The sequence below is a fragment of the Columba livia genome, chromosome 3 (assembly GCF_036013475.1).
Source record: "Columba livia isolate bColLiv1 breed racing homer chromosome 3, bColLiv1.pat.W.v2, whole genome shotgun sequence".
Classification (NCBI taxonomy): Eukaryota; Metazoa; Chordata; class Aves; order Columbiformes; family Columbidae; genus Columba; species Columba livia.
The window spans coordinates 42,229,968-42,256,187 of NC_088604.1; the positions used below are offsets into that span (position 1 = coordinate 42,229,968).

The 26,220-nt window shown below is 39.2% G+C and overlaps 1 protein-coding gene and 1 long non-coding RNA gene across 5 annotated transcripts in view; one reads left to right on the forward strand and one right to left on the reverse strand.

Moving 5' to 3' along the window:
- The window catches only part of MMS22L (MMS22 like, DNA repair protein), a 95,722-nt gene extending 83,844 nt beyond the window's left edge, over positions 1-11,878 (reverse strand). Inside the window, exons 1-3 of one of the 2 annotated variants that reach the window (XM_065056556.1) lie at positions 11,658-11,878; positions 9,934-10,121; positions 2,981-3,106 (exon numbers count right to left, since the gene is read on the reverse strand). In XM_065056556.1, the coding sequence (XP_064912628.1) occupies positions 2,981-3,106; positions 9,934-10,112 (305 nt within the window). In that variant the 5' untranslated portion in view covers positions 10,113-10,121; positions 11,658-11,878. The remainder of the gene's footprint in view (positions 1-2,980; positions 3,107-9,933; positions 10,122-11,657) is intronic. The other variant, XM_065056557.1, reaches the window with a different exon arrangement.
- Positions 11,879-12,056: 178 nt separating this feature from the next.
- The window catches only part of LOC135579018 (uncharacterized), a 147,225-nt gene continuing 133,061 nt past the window's right edge, over positions 12,057-26,220 (forward strand). Inside the window, exons 1-2 of one of the 3 annotated variants that reach the window (XR_010471256.1) lie at positions 12,057-13,834; positions 14,809-14,852. This is a non-coding gene — a long non-coding RNA (uncharacterized LOC135579018). The remainder of the gene's footprint in view (positions 13,835-14,808; positions 14,853-26,220) is intronic. The other 2 variants (XR_010471258.1, XR_010471257.1) reach the window with 2 other exon arrangements.

Below are 26,220 nucleotides of genomic sequence, written 5' to 3' on the forward strand. Positions count from 1 at the left end.
CAAAGCTTACAGAAACATAACTTAAGAAAGAGTATTAGCAGAAGGCAACAGATACATCCAAATGTGAAGGGATGAAGGACAGAACTTTTGCTTGCTTTTAAAACATTAAACAACAAATACAAAATTAGTTACATGTCAGGAAAGGAAAGAAAAACACACACAAACCCTGAAAGTGATCTTTCCATAAGCATAACTCAACTTCATATTTGACCACAGAATAGACCTGTAAGTTAGTCCTCATGGCATACACTCTGTATACACTAAGTTGATTCACTTGTGAACGAGCACTAGCAAATTTTGTCAGCAGCTTTTCCCACGTCCTGCTTAGGGTGGCCTGCTGCTTAACTTAGCACAAGAGATAAACAGCAATAAATATAGTAAAATAATAAAAAAAAAAAAAAAGGAGAAAGTTCAGGGGAGAGAGAACATTTCTAAAGCAGCTGCTAACTGCCACTGCAAATGAAAATTTTAAAAAGCTGTAACACAGGTAAGTACTCAGCCATATTCTGCAACAACTGTTCTTGTCAAGTGGTCTTCAAGTGTAGTCTCCACAGAGACAATGTGGTACCAAACTGAACACACGAAAAGCACAACTGTATAAGACAGACACACACAAAGAATATACTGCATAAACAGAGGAAGGAACTTTCTGCCTCATTTCATACGCAGTCAAAGCAGCAACTACTAAAGGACTTAAAAACAGGATACTTGGATCGAACCCAGATCAAATGTTCTTACAAAGAAAAAAAAAGAAAATGAGGAAGTGCCCATAAGGATCCAAAAACCCAAGTTGCAACCTGAATACTAAAGGGCAGGTACACATTCAAATTATCACCCTTATCTCTTCCTTCCTCAGATAGAGTCATGTCAGCTACCCAAAATTACCTTCAGACATTTAGGTGGGTTGTGGTGTTTCTTTGTTTTGTTTTGAAATCAAAGGTGAATTTCTGCATTATTTTTTCAAGTACTTCAACCATGTAGAAAGGAAGGAATTCTAAAGCAGGAGGTCTTTATGAAAGAGGGCTGTTGAGGCCGAAGGTTAGAGAGTGTCAGAAAAAAAGCCACACAGAAAAGAAAAAGAAAAAAGCCTCTTCACTGAAGTAACAAAAGACAAAATATAGTGAGGTGATAAAATAAAAGCACAAACTGGACATGAGAAGCACAACAAAGATATTATCAGTTAAATAAGACGTTTTAATTTCAATTTTAAATGTATTTCAGCTTCAAATACTGATCCTCACGGTTGTTAATCATTAAACCACTTGATTTGCAAATAAATATTCTGACAGTTAAACTATCACTTCTGCTTATTAATTAATCAAAGGTGTGTTGTTTTAATATACCCACTTAAATTGTTACATAGCTCTTACTGACTCGCATATCTTCAATCTTTACAAAACCAAACAGGTAAGAATTCATTTACTCTACAATTAGTGTTTTTAATGTGCTGTTCTGCTGCATAATACTATTTATTATAATATTTTAAAATTTAACTAACTTTTTTTATAGACACATTAAAAATTCTAGTTTTCTACAAGCATATATTTAAACATGGATACTATCTGTACTTTACAAATGGAACTATTTACAGCCACCTTATCCTCAAGAATCATTATAACTTGTACTTAATGGAAAAAGGAGCTTTCCTACTTTCAGTTGTCAACTGGTCTATAAATGAAAGCAATCCATTTTATGACTGAGAGAATATCTTTGCAGAGGGACTTGTCACACCAAAAGACAGCTTAGCAACCAAACTCTGAGAGCCAAGAGTTAGCTGAAATCCATTATTCCAAACAGTTCAGTAGGTTTTAAAATATGTATAGCTTGAATAATTTAAAAACCACAGTACTATATATTATGCCTTATGTTTGTCTCTAATACAACTATAGTGCAGTTTATATTATAGGAAAAAAAAAAAGGATTTAATTCAAGAAATCAACTACATCATTGTCTCATTGCCCAGTGTTTTAATGGTAAGGAACAGTTAACAAACAGAACAGACTAAATGCTGAAAGGAATACAGTGTTTCTTTTAACCAAGTTCTCTTATCTCCTTCATAATCAGATATTTTTTTTCATCATACTGAAGTCAAAGCTTGCATCAAACAAGCAAAGCTAAATAATACTGGTTTTAATACACCTCCTGTCATCTATGTCATCATGTTTCAATAAGCCAGACACTATTAATGTTGTTTCACATCACGCCCTTGGTCATACCCTAAAGGGATGGAGAAATCCGCTACAATCAAAGGAATGATGGAATGTATCACATGTATTTGTGGAATCATACAAAAGCTCTTCTCCCATTCACTCTCTGTATGTGCTGTACATACTGAGGATTATCAGGAGCAAAGAGGATTATCAGTGATCTGTGTATTTGCATTGACCAGATTAAACATCTACACTGAATTCGTCAAACACTGAGTAACTGTATCTGAAGAGATTGCTGAAGCTACCCTAATCCAAACAATTGAAGAAAGTACTACATCCAGCATTTAAAGTATTTGATTTTTAACCTCCACTTTTCTATATGCACAAAAAAAGGTCTCAAAAACCTTCAAAAGGCAACCTTAATTATACGTGTAGCACAATCTCATTCAAGGAAATCTTATACAGTTTATTAATATATTCTGAGCCTACAGCCTCCAAAATTTATCACAACACTATTATAAAAAATATATTTATCAATTTTTATCTAGTGATTACTAAGATATGCACCACACTGCTTAGAAGCTTAAGCTGTATAATATAAAAAAAAAAAAAATCTGTGACACAAAATTTACTTTTTTCCATAATTCTGTCTGTGTCTTATCCATCACTTACTGCAGTTTTAGATAGACAACATAATCTTTTTGGATGCACTGCATAGCTCACAGTCTTTTATGATTTTACTATCAAAAACTTGAGAAGTTTGTTACATTCTTGATGTGGGTATAATTACAGCAGTGGATTAATTATAAAATACACTAATGTTATCATACCTTAGTAATCCAAAGAGAAATTCACAGGATTCAACTAATGCCATTTCAGTAACCCACTGAAAGCCAAACATTTCCACTACATCATCTTCATAGTCATTCGGAGAAGGATCTAGTCTCAGCAAAACCCTGTAAAATAGAGCCAACAATATTCATTCATTCCCCAGTTATAAACTTATAGAATACAGTATCTACAGCTGCCTTATGTATCACTAATATTTTATCAGCGTATAAGCAACATGTATACTATAGATAGGAAGAAGTAGCACTGCTCTCAAAAGACAGAAGGTTTTACCTTTTATAGCAGTGTACAGTACATAAAATATGTCAACTCTTAACTTCAAGAGCATAAAAACATTATATAGTCACAGGGCACATTATATTTTAGAAACAAATAAAAATTAACAAGCTACCACCTTGCAGCATCTTCATTCTTACAAAGAGGCTGAGACATAACATACAGACTGTCCTCAACAGAAGAGGCTGCTACATTCACTAACATGCTCCACTGCAACTGTATGTTTGGAATCTGGCTCGGGGTACACTACATGCTTAATAATTAATGCTAGAACCTAAATTGGCTCCTTTATATGTATTTAATAATAATTATATAGAGCACATTGATAAAAGCACACTTTTAGGTATGTAAACTGATGAAGGTCACAAAACTGTGACTTTTTTATAACTTTGACTAACACTAGCTTATGGCTACCCTTTGCTCTGGCTAAAAAAAAAAAAAAAAAAAAAAAAACAGAATTTTTATATTACACAAAGTGGAGAAAATCAGACATATGTATAGATTTTTAAAATATTACTAATTGTGCAAATATAAAAATATTTCATTAATGTGCTTTTAAAAAAAAAAATCACAGCAAGCTGTATGATAACAAAGACATCAAAACAAATTATTTCAGAATTTTCCCAAAGAGTTTAACAAACTACTTCAGCACAGATGAAGCTGAAGTCACTAAGGAAGTAGAAATACTGGTACTTTTAAAAATTAAAAAAACCATACTGGGCAAGCATTAGTTTTCATTATATTACACACCAAATTCGTGTTCTTTTGAACTATACCCTACTAACAATTCAGTTCTCAGAGGCAAAAAGAGCATCTGCTGAACAATTGGCTCAATCTCCCACAACATCTGTAGTTCACCTGGTAACTGACTAAATATTGGTCTCTTTTGAAGCCTTTAGCAATTAAATCCAGTTCTAGATAATGAAGACAAAGGAGTCCCTGCATGTAGGCTTTTTCAATAATTTACAATCCAAGTAGACAAGGTGAACAAACGACAGGAGAACAGTATTATCATGGCTGTAGTGATCTGGGAAACCTGCATACATGTAACAATTAACATAATGCAGTTCAATATTGAATATTCTCACCTAAAATCAAATCCCCTTGAGGTATACATCAAACTTCTCCATCCTTCAGCATTACCCACCAAGTGCTGCCAGGTCCTTGGGCAAAAACAATCCCACGAATGGGTTTGCCTTTGCCTGAGGCAGGGGTAACCCAGACTGCCTTTCTAACATATTTTTCATGTGTACTACAGGGACTTAATCTCCTTCTGTGGTACGTAGAACTTCTGATTTGGCAGGTCCGGCTTGACTGACTGATCCTCTAGTGTTGAGCAACCAAGTGGCTTTTGCTAAATGTGAATCCCAGTTTTTAAAGGTTCCGCCACCCATTACCTTTAGTGATGTTTTTAACAAACCACTGTACCTTTCAGTTTTCCCAGAGACTGGTCCATAATATGGAATGTGATATACCCACTCAATACTGTGCTCTTTGGCCCAATTGTCTGTAAGACTGTTTTTGAAATGAGTCCCATAATCTGACTCAATTCTTTCTGGTGTGCCATGTCACCAAAGGACTTGCTTTTCAAGGCCCAAGTAGTATTCTGGGTTGTAGCATGGGGAACAGCATATGTGGTTGCTTCCACCACTGTAAGCACATAGCACTTACCTTGATGTGTTTGTGGAAGTACAATATAATCAGTCTGCCTAGCCTCTCCATTCTTATATTTTAACCATCGCCCCCCATACCATACAGACTTTAACAGTTTGGCTTGTTTGATTTCAGCGCATGTGTCAGATTCACGGATAACCTGTGAAATAGTGTCCATAGTCAACTCCACCCCTTGATCACGAGGACATTTATATGTTGCGTTCCCTCCTTGATGGCCCAAAGCATCATGGGCGCAACCTGCTTGCTGGTTGTTTCGATGTTCCTCAGTGCCTCCAATTTTAGGCACATGAGCATCTACATGACGAACTTTAACAGGCAGGCTCTCTAGCCGAGCAGCAATGCCTTGCCACAGCATGGGAGCCCAAATGCGTTTACCTCTGCACTGCCAGTTGCTTCTCTTCTATTGTTGTAACCACCCCCACAAGGCATTTGCCACCATCCATGAGTCAGTGCAGAGATAAAGTATTGGCCACTTCTCTTGTTCAGCAACGTCCAAAGCCAGTGGGATGGCTTTCACTTCTGCAAATTGACTTGATTCACTTTGTCCTTCAGTGGCTTCTGTGACCTGTTCCACACAGCAGCTTTCTACCTCTGATGTTTACCTACAAGACAGCAGGATCCATCTGTGAACAGTGCATGCTGCTTTTCAGTCCTGCTAGTTTATTATACAGCAGTGCTTCTTCAGCCCGTGTTACTTCCTCATCATCTGGCAACATCCCAAAGTCTTTACTTTCTGGCCAGTCTGTAATCACTTCTAATATCCCTGGGTGATTGGGACTCCCAATTTGAACTTGTTCGGTGGTCAGTGCAATCCACTTACTTCATATAGCATCGATTAAATGATGCATAGATGGAACCTTCCCTTTGAACACCCAGTCCAGCACCAGCAGTTGAGGTGCTAGGAGAAGCTGTGCTTCAGTACCAATCACTTCTGAAGCAGCTCGAACACCTTCATATTCTGCTAGTATCTCCTTTTCAGTTGGAGTATAGTTGGCCTCAGATCCTTTGTATCCTTGACTCCAAAAACCTAAGGGCTGACCTTGAGTTTCTCCTGATGCTTTCTACCAGAGACTCCAGGTAGGGCCATTATCTCCAGCTGCAGTGTAGAGCACATTTTTAACATCTAGTCCAGTCCAAACTGGCCCAAGGGCCACAGCACCTGAGTTCTCTCACACTTAATTTGTTCAACGGCTTGTGGTTGTTCAGGGACCCACCCAAAACTGTTCCTTTACCGAATCACTTGATAGAGAGGGCTCACAATCTGGCTGTAGTCAGGAATATGCTTTCTCCAAAAACTTACAATGTCTAAGAAAGTCTGTGTCTCCTTTTTATTAGTAGTTGGAAACATAGCTGCAATTTTGTTGATCACATCCATTGGGATCTGATGATGCCCATCTTGCCATTTAATTAGTAATAACTGGATCTCTCATGCAGGTTCCTTGACCCTGCTTCAGTTTATGGCAAAACTGGCATTCAAAAGAAACTGAATTATTCTCTCACGTTTCTCGAAGACTTCTTTCACTGTGTTGCCCCATACGATGATGTCATCAATATATTGCAAGTGTTCTGGAGCTTTACCTTGTTCCAGCGTGGTTTAGATCAGTCCATGGCAGATAGTAGGGCTGTGTTTCCACCCCAGCGCAAGTGATTCCACATGTACTGGATGCCCCTCCAGGCGAAAGCAAACTGAGGTCTGCACTCTGCTGCTAAAGGAATAGAGAAAAACGCACTAGCAACGTCAATTGTGGCATACCACTGAGCTGTCTTTGACTCCAGTTCAAATTGCAGTTCAAACATGTCAGGCACAGCAGCACTCAATGGTGGCGCAACTTCATTCAGGCCACAATAGTCTACAGTTAGTCTCCACTCTTCGCTAGACTTACGCACTGGCCAAATTGGGCTGTTAAAAGGTGAGCGAGTCTTACTGATCACACCCTGGCTCTCCAGTTAACAAATCAACTTCCGGATAGGAATCAAAGAGTCTCAATCGGTGCAATATTGCCAGCAATGCACCATTGTGGTAGTGACTGGCACCTGCTGGTCATCAGCCATCAGCAGTCCTACTACAGAAGGGTCCTCTGAGAGACCAGGCAAAGTAGATAACTTTCGAATATTCTCAGTGTTCACAGCTGCTATGCCAAATGCCCACCAATACTCTTTTGGGTCCTTAAAATACCCTCTCCTGAGGTAGTCTATGCTAAGGATGCACAGAGCATCTGGGCCAGTCACAATGGGATGCTTTTGCCAGTTTTTCCCAGTTAGGCTCATTTCAACTTCTACTACAGTCAGTTCCTGGGATCCCCCAGTCACTCCAGAAATACTGATGGATTGTGTTCCATTATAGTTTGAGGGGATTATCATGCATTGAGTACCAGTGTCCACCAAAGCTTTGTACTCCTGGGGATCTGTTGTACCAGGCCACCATATCTGCACAGTCCAGTAAACTCTGTTGTCCCTTTCCTCTGCCTGGCTGGAGGCAGGGCACCTCTAATTCGTGTAATGCATGGTCTCTGGGTAAGGAGTAAAGGTTCCTTCAAGAGAATCAGAATCTCTTCTACCCCTTCTGGAAACTGGAGCAGCCATTTTCCTAGGAGTTTTTCCTTTTAACTCACATACTTGTTCCTGAAGTTCTGAGGTAGGTCTTCCATCCCATCTCCTCATGTTTTCTCCCTGGTCACGTAGGAAAAAACAGTGTACCTCTCTTTGTATACTACTTCTGTCTGCTCTCTTGAGATTAGAAATGCCTTCTCCTAATAGCTGAAACACAGGTTTGTACAGGTCGCAAATGGAACTTGCCTTCTCTGAGTGCTTTGATTTCTTGCAACAGCTTTTCAAACAAGTCGTCAGATTTTTCACACAGATTATCCACCATCGAGACACGAGCCCATAGAGAGCTAGTAAGGCTGTCCTCAAAGTCCCGAAGCTACTTAATCACTGCAGCAATGTTTTGTTGAGCTGCAGCTGTTCAGGTCATTGATGCCAATAACTTAGCATATGCTGGTGATGAGCTTTGTACAAACCAGCACCACATAAGTCATGTACGAAGGATTCTGTCTGGATCTGTCCTCTCTTGGCTGTTTGGATCAAAATAGATGATCTCCCGCACAGCTAATTCTCTCAGAAACTGGATACCTCTCTCCATTGTATTCCATTTCCCTGGTTTACATATAACATCTTCCTTGAAGGGAAACCTTCATGGCTGTCAGGAGTCAACTCCAGAGGGTGGAGGAGTTGTTTTCTCTTGAAATCGCCCAATCAAGGGTGGCATCCCTTGACAGAAATCCTAGCTGCATGGCTTCCCTGCCTTGTAGTTCCAGACCATCAGCTTCATTATTCCAGCATCATAGCAGCCAGATGACAACATTCTGGCCTTCATGAGGAACTCAAGTCTTTTCACATATCACTCAGCTCACTTGTAGAAAATGATCAAGTGGTCACTTCCTCTTCTCCTTGTCTTGATGAGGATGCCTCGTGTTGATGATGCCCCTTTGCCATCACCTGCAGCATGACTAGTCTTTCTTGTGACTTAAACCTGGCAAGTGATACGGACATGGGCTTAGCATCTCTTGATTTATTTCCAGAGTCTAAGTGACTGTCACTGGCATTGGCATAATTACAGTGGCTGTTGTGGTTGCAGCAGCAGCAGTGGTCAGTGTGGGAGGGTACAATAGCTGCCTTGTCAGTCTTTGAGGCTGGAGAAACAGTGGTGTCTGCGGTCAGGGAGGTAGCAACCTTGGCAGCTTTGCTCTGTGTAGTAGCTGGAGCTGCCTTTGCTGCCTTTCCCTGTTTGGGGTGAGCAGCCATGCCTGTTCCTGAGGCTTGAGCAGGTACAATGTAAGTCTCAGGAGTTCGAATAGATGCAATCCTCCTATTTAATCTCATCTCTCTCAGCACTACCACGAACTGACACACATTCAGCAAACCTGACAATACCAACAAAGCTCCAAGGATATTCAAAACTCTCAAAAACATCTGTAATCTGTTGTAAAAGGTAAAGTATCATTAATCAGCTTTTCTATAGATTGGCTCGTCCAATTGGAAAATACATAAGTGTGTTTCTCTTTAATCTCTACTGGAAACCTATTGGCAGAGCACTCAGAACGTCCTTGGCTCTCAGACCACAGCAATTAAAAACATTAGCTCTGCGCTGGGGTGTTACCACTTGTTCTCAAACTAATTCCAAATAATGAGTACGCTAGCTATGAAAAAGAAAGGTTCCTAACTGCATGAAGGAAATTAACCCATTTTCAGCCAAACCAGCACAGAAGGTGGGAAAAAAATACCAAAGTAACAACAAAAAAATACGAGGCTTGGTAGGAGGACAGACAAAGGTTAAGCTTTTGTAGGAAAAACAAATCAATCCCTGCAGGATCAGCAAATGGCACAGAAAACTAAGATGGACGGATCACAGACAGTAAAGAAGATATTAACTAAACCAAAGTAACATTTTAGAATCTCATGGAAAATACTTAATTGTCATGCATGTGACTCATGAACCTTAAATCCAGAATGCAAGAAAACATAGAGCTTTGAGAAAGACGCTACAAGAAGCTACAGAGAACAGCAATCTGGGGAACCTGGACAGAGTAAGTTGATTTCTATCACACGGAAAAGAGAGAAAGGGCCAGTATCTAATAGAGCATATAATTGGAAAAAATAATGTTACATCCTCCTCAAATTTAAGAGGTCTTGGATGTTGTTGCCTAACATGCTAGTTTTGAATTGTCCTACCATGCCTGTAACAGGTCCTTTACAATACCTTAGGGTAAGTTCACAAAGCTCAGAACTTGACCCAGAACATTGTTCAAAGCAGCTTATCAACACAGTTGCCCTTCCTGCTTTGGCACACCACCAGGTTGATCTTGGGATCACAAGAACTGAAGAACAAACTGATTTGGAAACAGTGTCAGCATTCAAAGGCATCAAACACCAGAGAAAAGCACATCTGAGAAACATTATATTTGCAACTCAAAAATCCCCATACCTCTTAAGAGACCCACTTGCTAAATAAGACTCTGCAGAGAAGCTTCTCCCAACATTTTGGTTGTCAAAAGCACAGGAAAAACAAGACAACTTTGAGTTCCCATTCTCCACTTCCATTGCCATCTCCAAGCTTTCGGTGAGAAATGGAGGTGTTGAGGAAGCCGCAAAGTCATCGTCCATTGTTTCCACCTAATCCGGAAAATAAAGAGGTTAATTAAAAAAAACACTCCTAATGTTTCTTCACATAATTTTTTCATTGCCACAACTCCCTATAATCCTTCAGCTCAAGTAAGGACACAGATCTGACTAACTGTAACATCAAACAATGATATCACCAAAAAAGGCATTCATGGTCTTATGCCACACAATTCTGCTGCTTTGTGCAACTTCATCTTTCTCCATCACAACCAGTTCTGGGACTCACATCAGTGAAAAGCTAACCCTATAAAAAACAAAATAGGTTCATTTTCTTCTAGTTTGTCTCTCTAAATTGAGTAATCATGAGATAAGACCAGGACAAGGGTAAAATAAGAGGCAGAAATGCATTACAAGGCATGAGTGAGCTACTTTCAGCAACACCTCATTTACTGACCAGGGTAGCTACGCAATGAAAATAATTCATGCATTACAGGCTCCCAGTTGTGCAGGACTTAAATATTACAGCTCAAATCTCTATGAAACAGTAAATACACCCCACATGATAATTACATACCCCTAAAATGCCACAGTTTCAAAGTTCAGAAAATGATTCTGACATCGCTCAAGTTGGAATTTTCTATTTAAAAAGCCTGACTTGCCAGTAATATCAAAAAAGAGAAGTAAAAGGAAAAGGAAGATCACGTCCAGAAGAAGATCGCTGTATACTTAACACTAGTGAATTAATATATAATACAACAAATGGAAAGAATAGAACTAAGCAATAGGTACCACAGAGCTCTACAATACTATGCAAGCAATATAATTAAAACTATTAATGCTAAATGAAGCTTCCATTTCAATACTGGCAGTTTTTCATACTGTCTTGAAAACATCATGGCTAGAAATTGATAATGCATAAATTGAACTGAAAAATGAGCTCAAGGAAAAAAAAAGCAAGTTCCCTCCTGCTTTAACCCATCTATTCACATTCCTGCCGTGCAGTTAACCATGCAGCAGCAGAGGCAACTCATCAGTGAAAGTGCGCCAGGTAATAGCAGAACCCTGTGTTTAGGTGTGTTGGCGTAAATGGGAAAGCAGAAATAAAACAGATAAAAGTCATGCCCTAAATGAGAATAAGAAGACTTCCTAAGAAAACTCTGTTCAATTTCAAATATTAAGAACTCCCCCGCACGACAGAAAACATTAGGAGAAAAAAAACAAAGTACAAAAAGAGCAGCTCTTTATGGACATTACGTCTGTTCGGTATTTATCTATTGCACCCCTAAGCAAACGAAACGAGTTACTGACTTAAAGTACCACAACCTTCCAAACAAACCCAACTTGAGAAAAACTTTCCAGCTCCAAAACAAAAAAAGAAAAAGAACTGCCAGGAGCATCACCCAAACAGAGCACAGGGACATGGACACTACACAGCGCGCCTGCCGGGATCTGACAGGACCAACTCCCATAACACCTGTGGCCCAGAGACGCTTCCCTGCAGAAAGGCGGGGGGCGAAGCGGGGCGCTGGGGGCGAAGCTGCCGCTTATATTAAGAGTCGGGCCAGAGGAGGGGAAAGCGGGAGTTACCTGCTCTCTGCCGGGCTCCCCGTTCCGCTTCCTCCTCCGGACACCCTTCCGTACGTCCCGCGCTCCACCGTCACCTCAGCGCTGCGCAGGCGCCGCGGCGCCCATTGGCCAGCAGCCGCTCCTCCTTCCGCCGCCGCTCGTCCCTCCTCTGACCCCGGCGGGACCCGCCCCTCCACTGGTTTCCCCGCCACGTTCTGGTTCGGGTTTCACTCTCCCTTTCTGACCCCGCCACCCCGCCCCGCCCCGCCCCGTGCCGTGCCCGCCCCGCCCCGCCCCGCCCCGCCCCGCCCCGCCCCGTGCCGGCCCCTCCCTGCTCCCGCCCGCCGCGTCAGGGCGAAGCTCCGCACGCTCCCCTCAGCGTTCGTGGCCCCGCCCCACCCTGGCGCTGCGTGTCTCCTCTCCCTCTGGGCCCTTGCCGGCCGCTTGTAGAACCGCGCTGCCGGCGCGGGCAGTCCCGAGCGGCCGCCTGCCCGCAGGCCCCGCTGCGCTCCCATCGGTGTGAACTCCCGCCTGACCCTGGGTTCTGCCCGTTGCTCCCCCACCCTCCTCTCACCCGCCCTGCGGCCGCATGTCGCCCTTAGTTCCCGATGTGCTTCTTACTCGCCCGCTTCTTGGAATTTAGGTGGAATTCCGTGGGAGCCACTCGCACTCCCTAGCACTCCCGCAGCTCCCCTTCGAGCTGCCGAAACCCCTGTTCTCTCTGCTTCGCCTGTGCCCCTGGCCCGGCCAGCTGACACAAGTCGGGCAGGGCCACCTCTCACCTGAGTGCCAGCATGGCCTCACTGCGATTAAGTGCCCCGGGTCAGGTTGCTGCTTTTTAATCTTGTACTTCAACTGTCCACAACCTTTCCTTGGTTTCCTTCTCGTCCAGCTTCTGCCTGAACCTCGTTTTCCTTCCCCTCCTCAGCCGCCTTGGTTCTCTCATCATGCTCCCTCACAGCCATGGGCAAGAGGTTCCTGAGATTTTCTGATGCCTCACAGACTGTGATCCAACCTTCCCACTTCTGGTCCCATCTCCAGACACAAGCATTGCTCATCAAGCATGGGAAGTGGTGTTTAATACAACTGAAATTCAAGCAGGGTATCGCTCCTTTCATTTACTGAATCGCCTTCATTAGGTGCAACAGCCACCACTGAATAGGTGCCAGGGAGAAAGTCCTAAAACCTGTGCCTGTCATAATTTAGCTTAAAATGCTTGCTGTGCGCCTAGCAGCCTCTGCAGCTTTTAAAAAATAATTGTGTTATTTTGGATTGCCTTGGTTTGATTTCATTTCAAAATCCTTTTCCAGTTTTGCCTGGGTTTTTTTGGGGGTTGAAATCAGCAGCAGTGTATGTAACTTTTTTTTTTTCCTAACAAGAAAGTTGCTATAAAAAGTTTAGCTTTTGCTGCTACAGCTTGGTCTGAAAACTCTCCTGCGATTAAAAATGCTTCGTTTGCTCCTGTGTCTCTAAGAATCCCTCACTTCCTTCTTTAAATTCCTGTCTAATTAAAAAAACAGTACATCATGGTTAAATAAAACTGTACCCAGGATAACCCTGATTTCCATATGCAGATTTATCTGCACTGACAGCCCCCTCTCCCTCTCTTGGTCTGTTTCCTCTCTCCCTCCCTCTCTCTCCCTCTTCCCCTCTCTTTCTCTTCCTCTCTCTTTTTGTCTCTCTTTATGTCTATTGCATTATGCCTGAATAATTTTCAGCCTTTTTTTTTTTTCTTCCCCTCTGCACACACAAGCTAAAATAACTAGACAAAGATGCAAGGTGGTTGCTGCAGTCCCTGTCTCTAGGACAAAACCAAGAAAGCTCCTGATTGTAATGCCACCTTTTTTTTTTCCTTTTTTTTTTTTTCTTTCCTCACCCATGCTTGGTGATTAAACTTGCCCAGGATGGGGAAGAAAAAGGAGCTGGAAATGAAATAAGGTTGAGGAAAAATCCCATTGCAGCAGCTGCAGCCAGTGGTGTCTGTTGCCAGATGTGCTAAGCTTCCTGGGGTCCTTGACACTAAAAGGCAGTATTAAAATATTTGGAGACAAAAGCTGCATCCTCAGTGATCATTTTCTTTATTTAACATGGCAGCAGGCACCGTGAGGGGGAAAATCAACACGCTGGATGTTGAATTGGACTTTCCTCCTTTCTAGGATGAAAGGATGTTATCTATCCCATGCCAAGAGGGAACTGAGGTAAGAGAGCTGATCCAGCTCCTGCTTTTTCATAGTTTTTTTTTGTAAGCAGCTTTTCTGAAACAACCTATATATAGACATATGTGTATATTTATATATTTCTATGTTTGTATATTTGTGTATTCTGTTTCAAGTCAGTAAGTGGTCATTTTTTTTCTGTCATCAACCTAGAGAAAGTTAATTCACAATATATATTCAGAGCTTGTTTGGAAGGGTCGTTTTGTGCTTTTGTGGGCTTTTATTGTTTGTTTCTTTTCTTTTTTTTTTCTTTTTTTTTCAAATACGTTTTTGTTTCCAGAGAAGACTTCTACAGTGACATCATGGTCGACTGCTGATATTAAAATTGATTTTTGAAGTCCTAAAAAAAAAAACAACAGTAACTTTGCAACAAGAAATTGTGCTGGAGATTCATATGCTCTGTTTTTCGGTTACACTCTAAATATTAGAAGTCTTATTAAAGCAATAGTGAGCTTTTTTATTATTATTGTTATTTCTAGCACAGAAGCGATGAATGCTGCATAATTAAGTACAGTATTTAATTTGGCTGTTGTGAAGCAAAACAATAAGGTAATAATTTTTATTGTACTAATCAGACTCAAGATGTTCTCTGTGTTAATTGGGTTAAAAAAATTGCAGTACTTATTAGAAATTCTAATTTCACAATGCAGCACTGACAATAAGCTCAGCCAGTGAATTATTCACATCTTTAATTTGCTCTCTTAATGACAGTGTTCTGTAATCAGAGTGCAGAGACTGCTTCCTATGCATTATGTATGATGTTCAGGACTTAAATGCAGGACATTATGAAGCCTCTCAGTGGCTCAGTAATTAGTTTTCCACAAGACAGGGCTTAGATATTCACAGATAAAAGTCTACAGTTGAGATAATGTTAAGGTGGTGACTCATGCTAACAAAAGCAGGGAAGTTCAAATTTAATGCTGAAACTGCTCTCCATTCTCCCTCGTTGTGCGTAGGTGCAGGGGGAGGGAAAGAAAGTCTCCAAAACCAGCCCGCCATGGTGAGTAGCCGCGGACAACCCAGGGGGGGCAAACTGGGGGCTCATTTCACTTGGGAGCCGTGTTTTTGGCGACTTTACTGATCGGGTGATGGAGGTGGAGTTAAGTTTTGTGCCTCTGTTTCAAGGCTCTGAAGAGGGCAATGATGTACACACCATCAGAGAGCAATCATCAGTAGGAGAAAAGAAATGTGTTTTAAACGATGTTTTGAATGGGAGCTACTTTGTTATGTGTAGAAACTTTGAGAACACTTGATGCTTTCTATATTGCTGTTGTACCTATTTCAGCTGTCATGGTCTTTGCTGTACACACATTTTAGAAAACATGTTATTTTTCTAGCAATTTCATTCTCACCATCCAAAACATGGATCATAATGCAGATTTGTTCTTTTTTCCTTGGATCATTTACTTCTTGTTACATCAGGTAATTTAAATGTAGAGAATATGCGTGGTTGTATATCTTTCCTACACCTGTATGCTGCTTATTATACAATAAAAGCCAAGAATATTGAAGTAGGAAAATGTTACTTTTTCCATGCTTAGTCTCTAGTAAGACTGGCAGCTGTATATTTGTCCTGAACAATCATAAATTTTTAGTGGAAACAAAATATCTGACTAGAGAAGGTTATTTACTTATTTCATGGTAACTCTACAAAGGCCACTCTGAAATAAATATATTCTTGGGCAGTCTTTACAGGATTGTGATTCTAATTATTAAAGATTATCTACCAGTAAAAGTTTTAGGCTTAAGTTTTGAAAAACTCACTGAAGATCCCAATTTAATAGTCAGGTACAGATATGGGATTAAGAATTTTGAGTACATCTAGATTTTTGAAACAAAATATTTTAAAGCTAATTCCTTTAAAAAAAATTACCAAAGACTACATCTGGAATTCAGTGTTATTAGCAGCTGCTGCTAGCGTTGTCCTGCTTCAAGGCCATGGGACAAGTTACTAAGCTATTGCTCTTAGCAAACAAAGCACTATATAATGTGACCAAATTAGACATTATATTATAGTCCAGTCCTGAAAGTAATTATCGTTAAACTGTTGAATAAAGAAACAGCAAATTAGATCAATGTAGGTAGGTGATCCATAGGAGAATGTTGTATCAGAATCCAAGTGACTGTCTACATGAAGAAATTGATTTGAGTCTTTTGAAGAATATGACTTCTGTTCCGAATCAAGATGCCACAAGTGGTTAGTGTCATATGGTATCACTGTCACTGCGTAGCTACGTTGCTTACTTCAGTGTAGAATCATACAGTTGAAAAAGACTCCAAGAAGGCATCATGCCCACCTCCTCGCTCTGCCTTCAAAGCCAAGATCAATAAAATCTGTCATTTTAAATGAACACTTGTCTGTCTTGGTAAAATTTTCTTATGCTGACCTACCCAAGTAATCCATTCCAGTATTTCACTACTCTTCCCATTTGAAAGTTTTTCCTGATTTCTGATCTTCACTTGCTGAAAGCAAATTATTTGAACCTGTTACTTTTTGCACAGTGGTTACAGGGAATTTATTTTCCTCTTTGTAGCAGACTTTTACGTATTTGAGGTTCTTAGTCATGTTTTCACTCTATTCTCTTAATCCGCACTTGTTGTTTTCTTCTTTGTAGAAAAAAAAAGAGGTTATTTTTTTCTGATACTTCAAATCATTAATTCTTGTTGCTCTCCTTTGACCTCTCCCTATTTCTTCTTTCTTAAAATGCACTGCTCCACACTTAGCCATGATGTTCCAACTGCCGTATAAATTCCATATTTTCATTTTGTGAAAGGTAGTTTGTCACTTCTATTGTTTTCTTAAGAAAATCTTAGCAATGTGATTTCCACTTTGTGGGTACAATGACATCTGTTAATCCAGGATACAATCCAGTACAATAGGAAAAGATGCAACATGTTTGAATGGGTGTTTAATTCAAAGGTTTGTGCTTCTGGCAGGAGTCTTCGTGGATGTATTATCCAATGGCCTTAACCCTCATGGTAAGTACCTATGCCTGACCTGGTTAGTGATGTCCACGTGTGAACCGTCATACTGAAAAGAAGACTATCTGAAGTGTTCAGTCCTCAGAGGGTTCTTTCAAGGTCTAGCAGCGCTATCAGTGTCAGAATTTTAGCCTATGTCTTTGTTGTAAAGCAGATTGGATGGCCAGAAGAAGTTAAAATCTGAACTTTTCCACATAACCCCAGCCACGTTGGACAATCTGAGTTTGAGGCACCACAGCAGTTAGGTGAGAAGACTTTTTTGTGAAAGTGGCAAGGGTGTTAGTGACAGCCATAAAATAAGGTCCAGGGTTAACTGCAGCAAAGTTTGTTTTACAAACAGTATGTTTTAGTAAAAAAGAAAAAAAGGGGGGTGGGGTTAGAAAGTCAGCCCTTTCTAACTAGCCTAGCAGATTCATTCTACATCTGAGCTGTGTGTCTGAGAAAGAGCAAATGGTTGTCTACCCAGTCTGTTAAAGTGGAAGACAATTCATTTTTAGCTCTGCGGAAATAAGTGCCCACTGTTGTTCCTAGGTCAGAGGAAGACAGTTCATAATATCCCCGAGTTGTCATGGCATGAGAATAGAGCAACATTTCTGAAGCCAAAATGGAAGAGTCCTCTGTCTGATGACTTGTGGTGTTTCCAAAGGATGAGGGTTAATATAATCCTATAATGAAGATGTAGTGGCCACCAAAGAAAATGTTAAGCACCTTTATTTGATCATGCAGGCATGTATTTCATATCTTAGGGAGGTAATCCTTTTACTGTCCTCTTACTGGCCTGTAACTTCCCATGTTCAGGAATACTGCAAGGTTTTTTTGAGTGTTCTGTTTCATATTCTTGTATTTGTTCTTATACCAAAAAGCTAAGAACATAGTTTTAACTCAGTGCAATTTTTAGTGATATCTCTAATAAAAATTTAAGAAAAATCCTTACATACTATATTTCCAGTAGTATTTTGTGCTTTTATTTAAATTGCTCCTTGCTCAAGTACCATTATAACTATTAGGTTCTTAAGTGTTATGATGAGTTAAGTATTTCCAAATGTCTTAATCTAGCCTAATAATGCAGTGCTTTCATATACACAATTCCCATGAAAACCAGTGGCAACGCTACAGTGTAGGAATAAGCAATACAAATGCCACAATGTCTCCCTTTTGAGTAATTATTTTAACTTGATTGGCAAAGAATAAGGTTAACCAAAAAAACCAAATACTGAGCGTGGGAAGAGGGTCATTGATAATGTTTTGAATTCCAGATTTATCTGTTTCTCCACTGAAAGATATATGTCAATGGAATAACACTAATCAGAATATCTAATAGAAATCTCCAATGCATTCATATTCACTAATGCTTTCCAGGAAATATTTCGCAAGTAGATCATGCGTATTCTAGTAAGTAAAAATGCATATAATTGACTCGATATTAGGAATTCCAACCTATATATAAATCCCTTTATATATTATCTAAAGTAGAATAGTGATAAATATTCATACTGTAAATTCAGTTTGGGCTGTTTTTCAATGTCAAGCTAGAAATAGTGTGATGAGTTAACATACTCAATCTTCTCTAAAATTTAAATCCATAAGACTTTGCAGTTCTTATCTGCATCCATAGTAGGCCAGAAAAAAACAGAAGTAAGAATACTTAATACTGCACAAAAGCATCAGCCTGCTTCCAACTGGCTTCTCTTCTGTCTCATCATCTAGATATATTTCCTGTACCTATGCTTCTGTGAGGAGTTACTTCTTATCCTCATTGAACTCCAGCATTCATTGCTCACTTGCTAATTTTCCAGCCGTTCTTTTTAAACTTTTCCCCATACTTGATTTGAAGCTCAGGAGACTTTTACTATTCCCAAAGCATCCATCCTTCAAACTCTATTGTTGCTACATTATTTGACAAGAGTTAGGCTGCTGATGTCCTTGAGATGTCTTTTTTCATTGTTTTCTCATGTATCCCATTTCTTGTCTCTTTATGTTTAGGTTGCAAGGTCTCTGGTGAAAACACTACTGGGTTTTCTTTTTTTTTTCCTGTGCTTGTAGGGAGAGCACAACAGGATTTTTAGGCTCTGTGTTAATACAGTGAATAATCCTAACAGTAGTAATAAAAATAATGTGTACAGTTAATAATTTTAACTGCTGCCCTTTTAATTCCTAGTAATGCAGACAGACTTTTCAACTGCTAAGAACTTCTTTGTGAAAGAATTCCATCTTTATCCGGGGAAGCTGACAGGTTAGGGCAGTTGGAAACTGCAGAATAAAGGGGCCAAAACCAAGCAAAGCAGAACTTATCCTCACAGTATTTATGTTCAGTGCTCTCTGTTTATTATCTTTGCTTCTCCTGTGTAATAGTTCATCAAAAACACCCTAGGTCCAATAATGCTCCTGCTGAAAGCTTTTTGCCTCTTGGGTACTAAATTATTTCTGGTGTGTGGTACACAGTAGTAATACAGATTCTTTAGGTACGAATAAAGGAGTGTATCAATCCAGCTGTAGACTGAGGGTATTTTTGCCAGAAAGAATAGCTTTGGCTGAGAGTGTCTGCAGTGGAGCAAAAAATTTCTGTGAAAAAGAGACATTATAAAGCTGTGGTGGGGGTACCACAGTGGAAAAAGTGCTTGGCAGAGGGACTGGCAAGGAGATCCATAAAGGGTTGCTGGGTGAGGAGAGACATAGAAATGTGACTGAAATAAACAGGACTTTACGAGCTTTGAGCTTTTGAGTGTAAATGTGCACAAGCTTTAGAGTCAAGGTGAAGATGAGAGAAGACTATGGAGACTACACAAGGTCAAGGAGGAGTTTGTTCAAAGAGTGAGGGGGACAAGATATGGCACAGTCCTGGAAAGAACCAGTGCTTTTAAGATGTTAGGATACACACATATAAAAGATGTTGGAGGATGGATTTCTGGCTATCAGCATTTTGGTGGACTGTGTATTGGTAGTATACTATCAAATGTGATGGGATACTTGGGGAAGTGGAAGGCACAACTCTGCGATCCCAAATTAAGCTTAGCAGGAACCTCTGGCTAAAGCATATCACAAACTTTTCTGTGCAGAATTTTTAAAAACAGATGCTTTACCACCACTGTATGGATTTGTACTTGACAGTATTTGAATGAAAGCAACTAATTAGAAAATAGTATAATTCTGTGAGGCCAGCTACCACTCTCCAACTCAGACTTTCTAGTGTTGGGAAACAAGGCTGGGCTTCTGCCCAGTCAGCAAGTCTCTTTTTTTTCCTGGCTTTTCCAGAGGCTATAAATTTAGAAAACATATAAATGATCTGTGTGGATATGGATGTGGGCATCACACAAAGACACTCTGAGTCTAAATGGCATTTTCAAACAAGTATCTAAAAAGCAATTACACTTCAACCACTGTAATTTGAGAATTGCAATAATCATTCAGGAAAGGGGATCTCTGATAAACTTCATCTGTGGTTTCCAAAAGTATACTATTTTGTCCATTCTTGTGTCATCTCAGTAATATTCCCTTTTCATTTTGTCGGTGCTGTGTGCACTTTGCATCAATGTAACCTGACAAAAAGAAAATTTTGGATGATTATTGGACACTTAGCATTACTTCAAAGATTTTGAATTAAAAAATCTCTTGATTTTTCCAACCCCCCCTCTGAATTTTATTGTAATATTTATATAATGAAAGATAAAAGTGTCCTGCACATATCGGGTCCTCATTTAGCAACTTAGAAAACAGAGATGTCATTATCAAAAAGGATATAAAGGGAATGGCTCAAATTTGGTTTCTCACTCTGTGTAGCTTATCCGTATGATTTCAGGAACTCAGTTTGTCCTTGTATCTCCATTCCTCAACTGTATAATAAACCTAACAGGAAACAGTAAAAACAAATGCCTTTAAAAAAGTATGTGGAAATCAGTACAGGTTGTCTGAAGATGAACCAGTACATTAAGGCAACTGTGCATAGATACAATTTTCCATCAGTTGATCTCAAAACCTTTGCCAAAGTAAATGAGTTTAACCTTCATTTGGCAGATGCCCTGGCTAGCTAACTTGTAAAACATGCATGGAAGATGATGTAATCTTTGTTTTGACAGCAACCACTTAAATAAATATGCCTGAAACAGACATTCTGGCTGAAGAATTTGAAATAGCAAACTTTAATGTGCCTGTACAAAGAAACTACTCTGAAGTGTCCATCAGGGAGAAAAAAAGGAGGAGTTTTGTTCCCAGTATCTGTTATTGAGCCTTCAAAGGGCTAGGTCTGTATGATAACTGAAAATAATGCTGCTGTTATGATCCTATCTCTAGATGTCCATACTGTGGTCTGAATGTGAGTTGTACTATCCTTTCTGCAGAGAAAGGTTTTATGAGATAGGAGGGTGATGATGGTGTCTGATGGCTGGATCTGAAATCTCCAGAGGCAAATTTCTTTCTGGCAAGAGATGAGAGAAAGTTCATCTGACTGACACTGCAGTAATTTTCCACTTCATAAAATGCCTTATATTTCATTCCGTTTACAGTATTTTTAGTAAACATACACATACGCAGACACTGCAAGGAATTATAATTTTCTTAAAGTTTTCTCAGGTATCCTGATGAAAGTTTTGTACTGTAGTTTGCCAGGCATGCTTATATGACTTAGAAGTCCATTAAACTTCCCCTATTGCCAGTCTGCCATGCGAAGTTTAAGCTTGGAACAAAGGAAGTCAAGAACAGTGAGAATAAATTGGCAGGTGTCTCACCTCAAGCTTAAACTACAGAAATGAAAATATATTATCACAAAAACTGTATTTGAAAATGTGTCTCAAATTAACTAGTGGGCATAAGTAATGAGTTACATCTAACTGCATGTTGTATATTCTAATGGATTTAACTGTTTACCAAAATATAGAAACTGTTATTTTTGAAAATGAAAATTGTACAATGGTATTATATAACAGATTACATCTAATAATTTCAAAGAGGTTAATAAAAGTTGCAAATTTTGCTATAATTATGCTTAGAGCTAACCACTTTTAGTCAACCTTATCCAGTAAAACAACACTCCAGAGATATTTTAATTTAGCCCCTGATCAGATTGACATGGTTTTTGGTATACGGCTGTCCTTTGTGGTCTAAATTAGAAAAATAACCTCTCCCACTTCAACACTGTGCAAATACAAGCTGAACGTTCTGGGAGATTGTGGCAGCCCGTCTTAAAGAAAGGACTGAGGCAATGATCCTCTCTTATTACTGTTGCTTTTGGGAAAAATGCATTTTCAAAGATACATTGAATGAGTGGTATTTGTATTTCACCAGGAGACGAACTAAAAGTGACCCTTGCGACTCTGAGCATATAGAGCTCACCCTTGCACTTTAATCAGAAAAAGCTCTCCTCTTGTCCTGGCACATGCACAAATACAGTTCTCAGCAAAAAACCCAAAGAAACCCTAAAATCTGATCACTAAAATTCATTACAAAAAGATGTAGTTTTATTCCAGTGTGTTGGAAAGCTGCTCACTGGAGCAGACATTTTAATAATCAGATATTTGAGAGTAGATTCTTCTTACAGTAGCAGAAAGAAAAGCAATCTGGTTTTGGTTTGAGCATAATGGACATCAGAGGCAGTATTCTTGGTTGAAATTGTGAAAATTGTTTAGACATCACCTGGTGGAGATGAAGGAGGACTATTTGATTTTTTTTGTTGTTGGTTTTGTTTTAAATGGAAGGTAGGATATCATAAAACATGCAGAAACAATTAAAGCTATTAGGAAACTTATTGAGAGATTTGGAAAAGAGAATAAATGTCACTGCTCAAGTGTCATTCAACTTTCTAGGTATTTACTAATAGAGAATATCTCAATACTGCTCAGGAAAAGAGATGTCCTACAAAAATTGACCCAGTTAGTAAAGTGGAATGTATAGAACTTATGGTGTAAATCCAGCAAATTATTTTAAAATGGGTTTCTTGTAGAGGTTTTTAAAAATAACAGCTGTTTATTTTGTTTTTCTGTCTTCAAGTTTTGAATATTCAGTTTGAGATATTCCAAAGTGACCAAGCTTTCCAAACATTTATTATTTGGAAATTGTTTCTTGTTTTGAAAGTTTTTAAATTCGCATTTGCGATCACTTTTGAATATTTTGATCTTGATTTTTAGTATTTACCTAAGTCATACTTTATTCACGGGAATGCAGGAAGCATTTTTAAATAAATGTTGCCAGTCATCTTTACTAATTGAATCTATTGCATATTAGCACAGTGATATGGCCTTTTTGAAATCAATACCATATCTCAATGCTTCTTAGTGCAAGCTATTATTAGCATTGAAATCAGCTAGATATACCAGTTAATCATAGCTACACAAAAGCCACCTATCCATTATAGGTAAACAGTATGATAATTAACCCACAAGAATTTTCCTGACCCTAAAACGAGGGTCAATCAAGCTGATAATGTCATATTTGAAGTGCAAAGACACTGGCTAGGGTCTGAAATAATAAGATCACTGAATTAGCATATTGTTTTGTCCCAGCTGATATATTGTGCATCTTAGCACACCAGTTAAGTTGAACGCAGCTTTGTGCTGCTGCAATTCTGCTGTCTACTTCCGCTTCAGGTGCTACCTTGACTGCAAAAAATTTGTGGGATATCTTCCTAGTACTCTGCTGCAAACATGAACTGCAGGTCTCACCATATTAGCTTTGAATAGTCAATTTTGGAAACTCAAGGTTCAAAATGTTAATGCTTCTCAAACTGTTATTAGTTGGGAAGGCAAGGTAGTCTTCTATTTCACTAGTGTTAACACTGTTTATGAACTTGCTCTTATTCCAGCTCGAATGTAAAGATTGGTAATAAAGTTAAGTAAATTGTCATGCAAGACTTAGTATCATACAATAGTTTGATAGGGGATTTTTTTTCATTTAAATTCTGCATCGTTAAGTTGCAGTCGTAACAGAAATGATATGATCCATCTCTTTTTAATAACAGTGTTCTTCAACTGCTGCTTTCAACCTATATACAGTACTGTGTAATGTCTTCCAGTAAAATGTAGATACCGATAAATCTAATTCTTAGGATTTTTTTTTTTCACTTACAAAAGTAACTTACAGGGAAATAAACTGAAAAATGTCTGACCTCTTTTCTGATACCTGAGCTTGGACTTCTGTGTGTCTTCTTTCAAGGTTGTGGTAGTTAACATCTTAACAAAGCTTTATTTATTAACACATTTTGGTGCATCTGCTCGCCTTGTTCTTTCCTTTGGATAGTACAGAGAGGTCACTTATTTAAGGAGAAGTGTAGGACTGCTACCTTTCTGGACTGTATATGAGTCACCAGCAGCGTAAGCCTCTTACAGAAAATATTATGAAGACAACTTCAACTTCAGGTGGTGAACATAGTCTCAGACTTGCACAAACACAAAATACTGGCTGCTGGGAGAATATGCCAGGGAAAGAACTATGGTGTGCTTGCCCTGTTCTTCTCTTTCCCATGGACTGCTGTCAGAGATGCTGTCACAGGCAGGATATTGAACCAGTTGGACTTTTGATCTGATCCCACTCAAACGTTCTTAAAGCAACTGTCGGTTATATCTAACATATGATCCAAAGGATAATTAACTTCCTAATTCAAAGAAAACAGGGTGGCATAGTAGCAAAATGCACATTTCCTTACGCATTGTACATTTCTTTAGCTATTTGCAGCACTTGTTGGTAGAATGTTAGCAAGAGCAGAAGATGGATAAAATGCTTCAATTCTGTAATGTCTTTTGAATGGTGTTTATGTGTGTGATTCCTGATGATCAAGAGCAGTGAGAACTAGATTGCCTATTGTGGCGATTAAAATGACACTTATGGAAGTTTGGTGCCTAAACCCTAGACAAAAATACAACCAAACAAAACCACCACCACCAGAGCAACAAAAAACACTACCCAGAAAACAAATGCTCTCACAGCTGCCTATATCTGCATATATCAGCACATATATGTAACTACCTTCCTAATTTCCATGGTCACTTGAATTTAGGTTCCTGCATGTAGTTACCTGATGTGACCACCACATCCTTGCTTTTTACTATCTTTTAAGATCTAGAGATAAAGGGTGGCATGGAAGTGTTGGCCTTCATCTTTGAAGGTATCTGGTATGTTTTGGGACAGGTACTCAGCACACTCTCAGTGCACAATGGGCAGTACTAAGTTCTGCATGAATCCCTAAGTGTGGTCACCTCTCTCTTTTCCTGTATCTGGTTTTAACTATTAGGCTATTCAATAGTTTGAGGGGGATGATTGGAGAAGGGGAGCCAGTGGGTGTTGGGCTTTTTGGTACTGAGCCACTGTGCAGGCAGGGACTCCAGATTCACAGGGCAAAGCAGAATACGAGAGAGCGGCTGGAGAGACAGAGGGAGGTAAGGAGCAGCATGCTGGTGTGTTTGTATACTTTGAATTACAGGGTTTTGGTTTAAGAAATAGTTCTCTAAGCCTAAATGCATACTTATTTCCTATGGGCTTGTATTTAGGAATTGATATTTTAACTGAGTAATACTCAGCCTCCAGTGTAAACTCACCTTTATTAGACAAGAGAGAATCAATTTGGAAGAGAGGCCTTGACTGCCTTCTGCCATTTAGATTACTGGTAAGTAAAAGTTGTGTTCGTTTCATATTCTTTTAGATGGCAGACACCCTATCCAACTGCCTGCTATTCATAAAGTTTGTAGGAATGTTATACCTTTGAGACCTTTTCCCACGTACATAAATGGAATTGGTTACTGGAAGTGATCAAGAGGAGCAGAGCAAGGCAACAGTACTCATTTTTCAGGAAATCATGTACAAAAAAATACAATAGCCTTTGGTCCAAGGAGCTTTTTGTTCTCTCAGAGTCTACAAAAAATGCTGCTAAGCTTGGTGTCTTAGTAGAGATATGGTGTTTCTTTCATTTGAACTCATTTAAATATGCTCATTATTTCTTATTCATAGAAATCTGGTCCATATTCTGTAGAATCAGGTCAGGTGCCAGGCTTCTAGGAGACACAGCTTCTGATGGAAAACTATTCCTGCTGCTTCTCTCTGCTCTTACCCCAGAAAACCATACTGCACACCCTGTGTTCTTATGTCCTTACTCTGTTCTTCATATCTTTATTATTTTATGGTTTATAGTATTCATTGCTTTATCCTTTTCTCAAATGATTGTTTTACAATGGGTTATTCACTTTCCTAGATCCAAGTAATCCATTCCTTTCCTTCATAATCAATGTCAAAATAATTATCAGAAATTTGCCAGGTAGGCATGTTGTGTTCTCTTTAAAAGCATCAAGTTTATTTCTTAGTGCTTTAAAAATCTTCAGAATTTTCAGTTAAAATGATGACTTTTCACATTATCTCTGTGTCATCGATTTTCTTAATCGAGGAAAAGAAAACAAATTGGAATAAGTCTA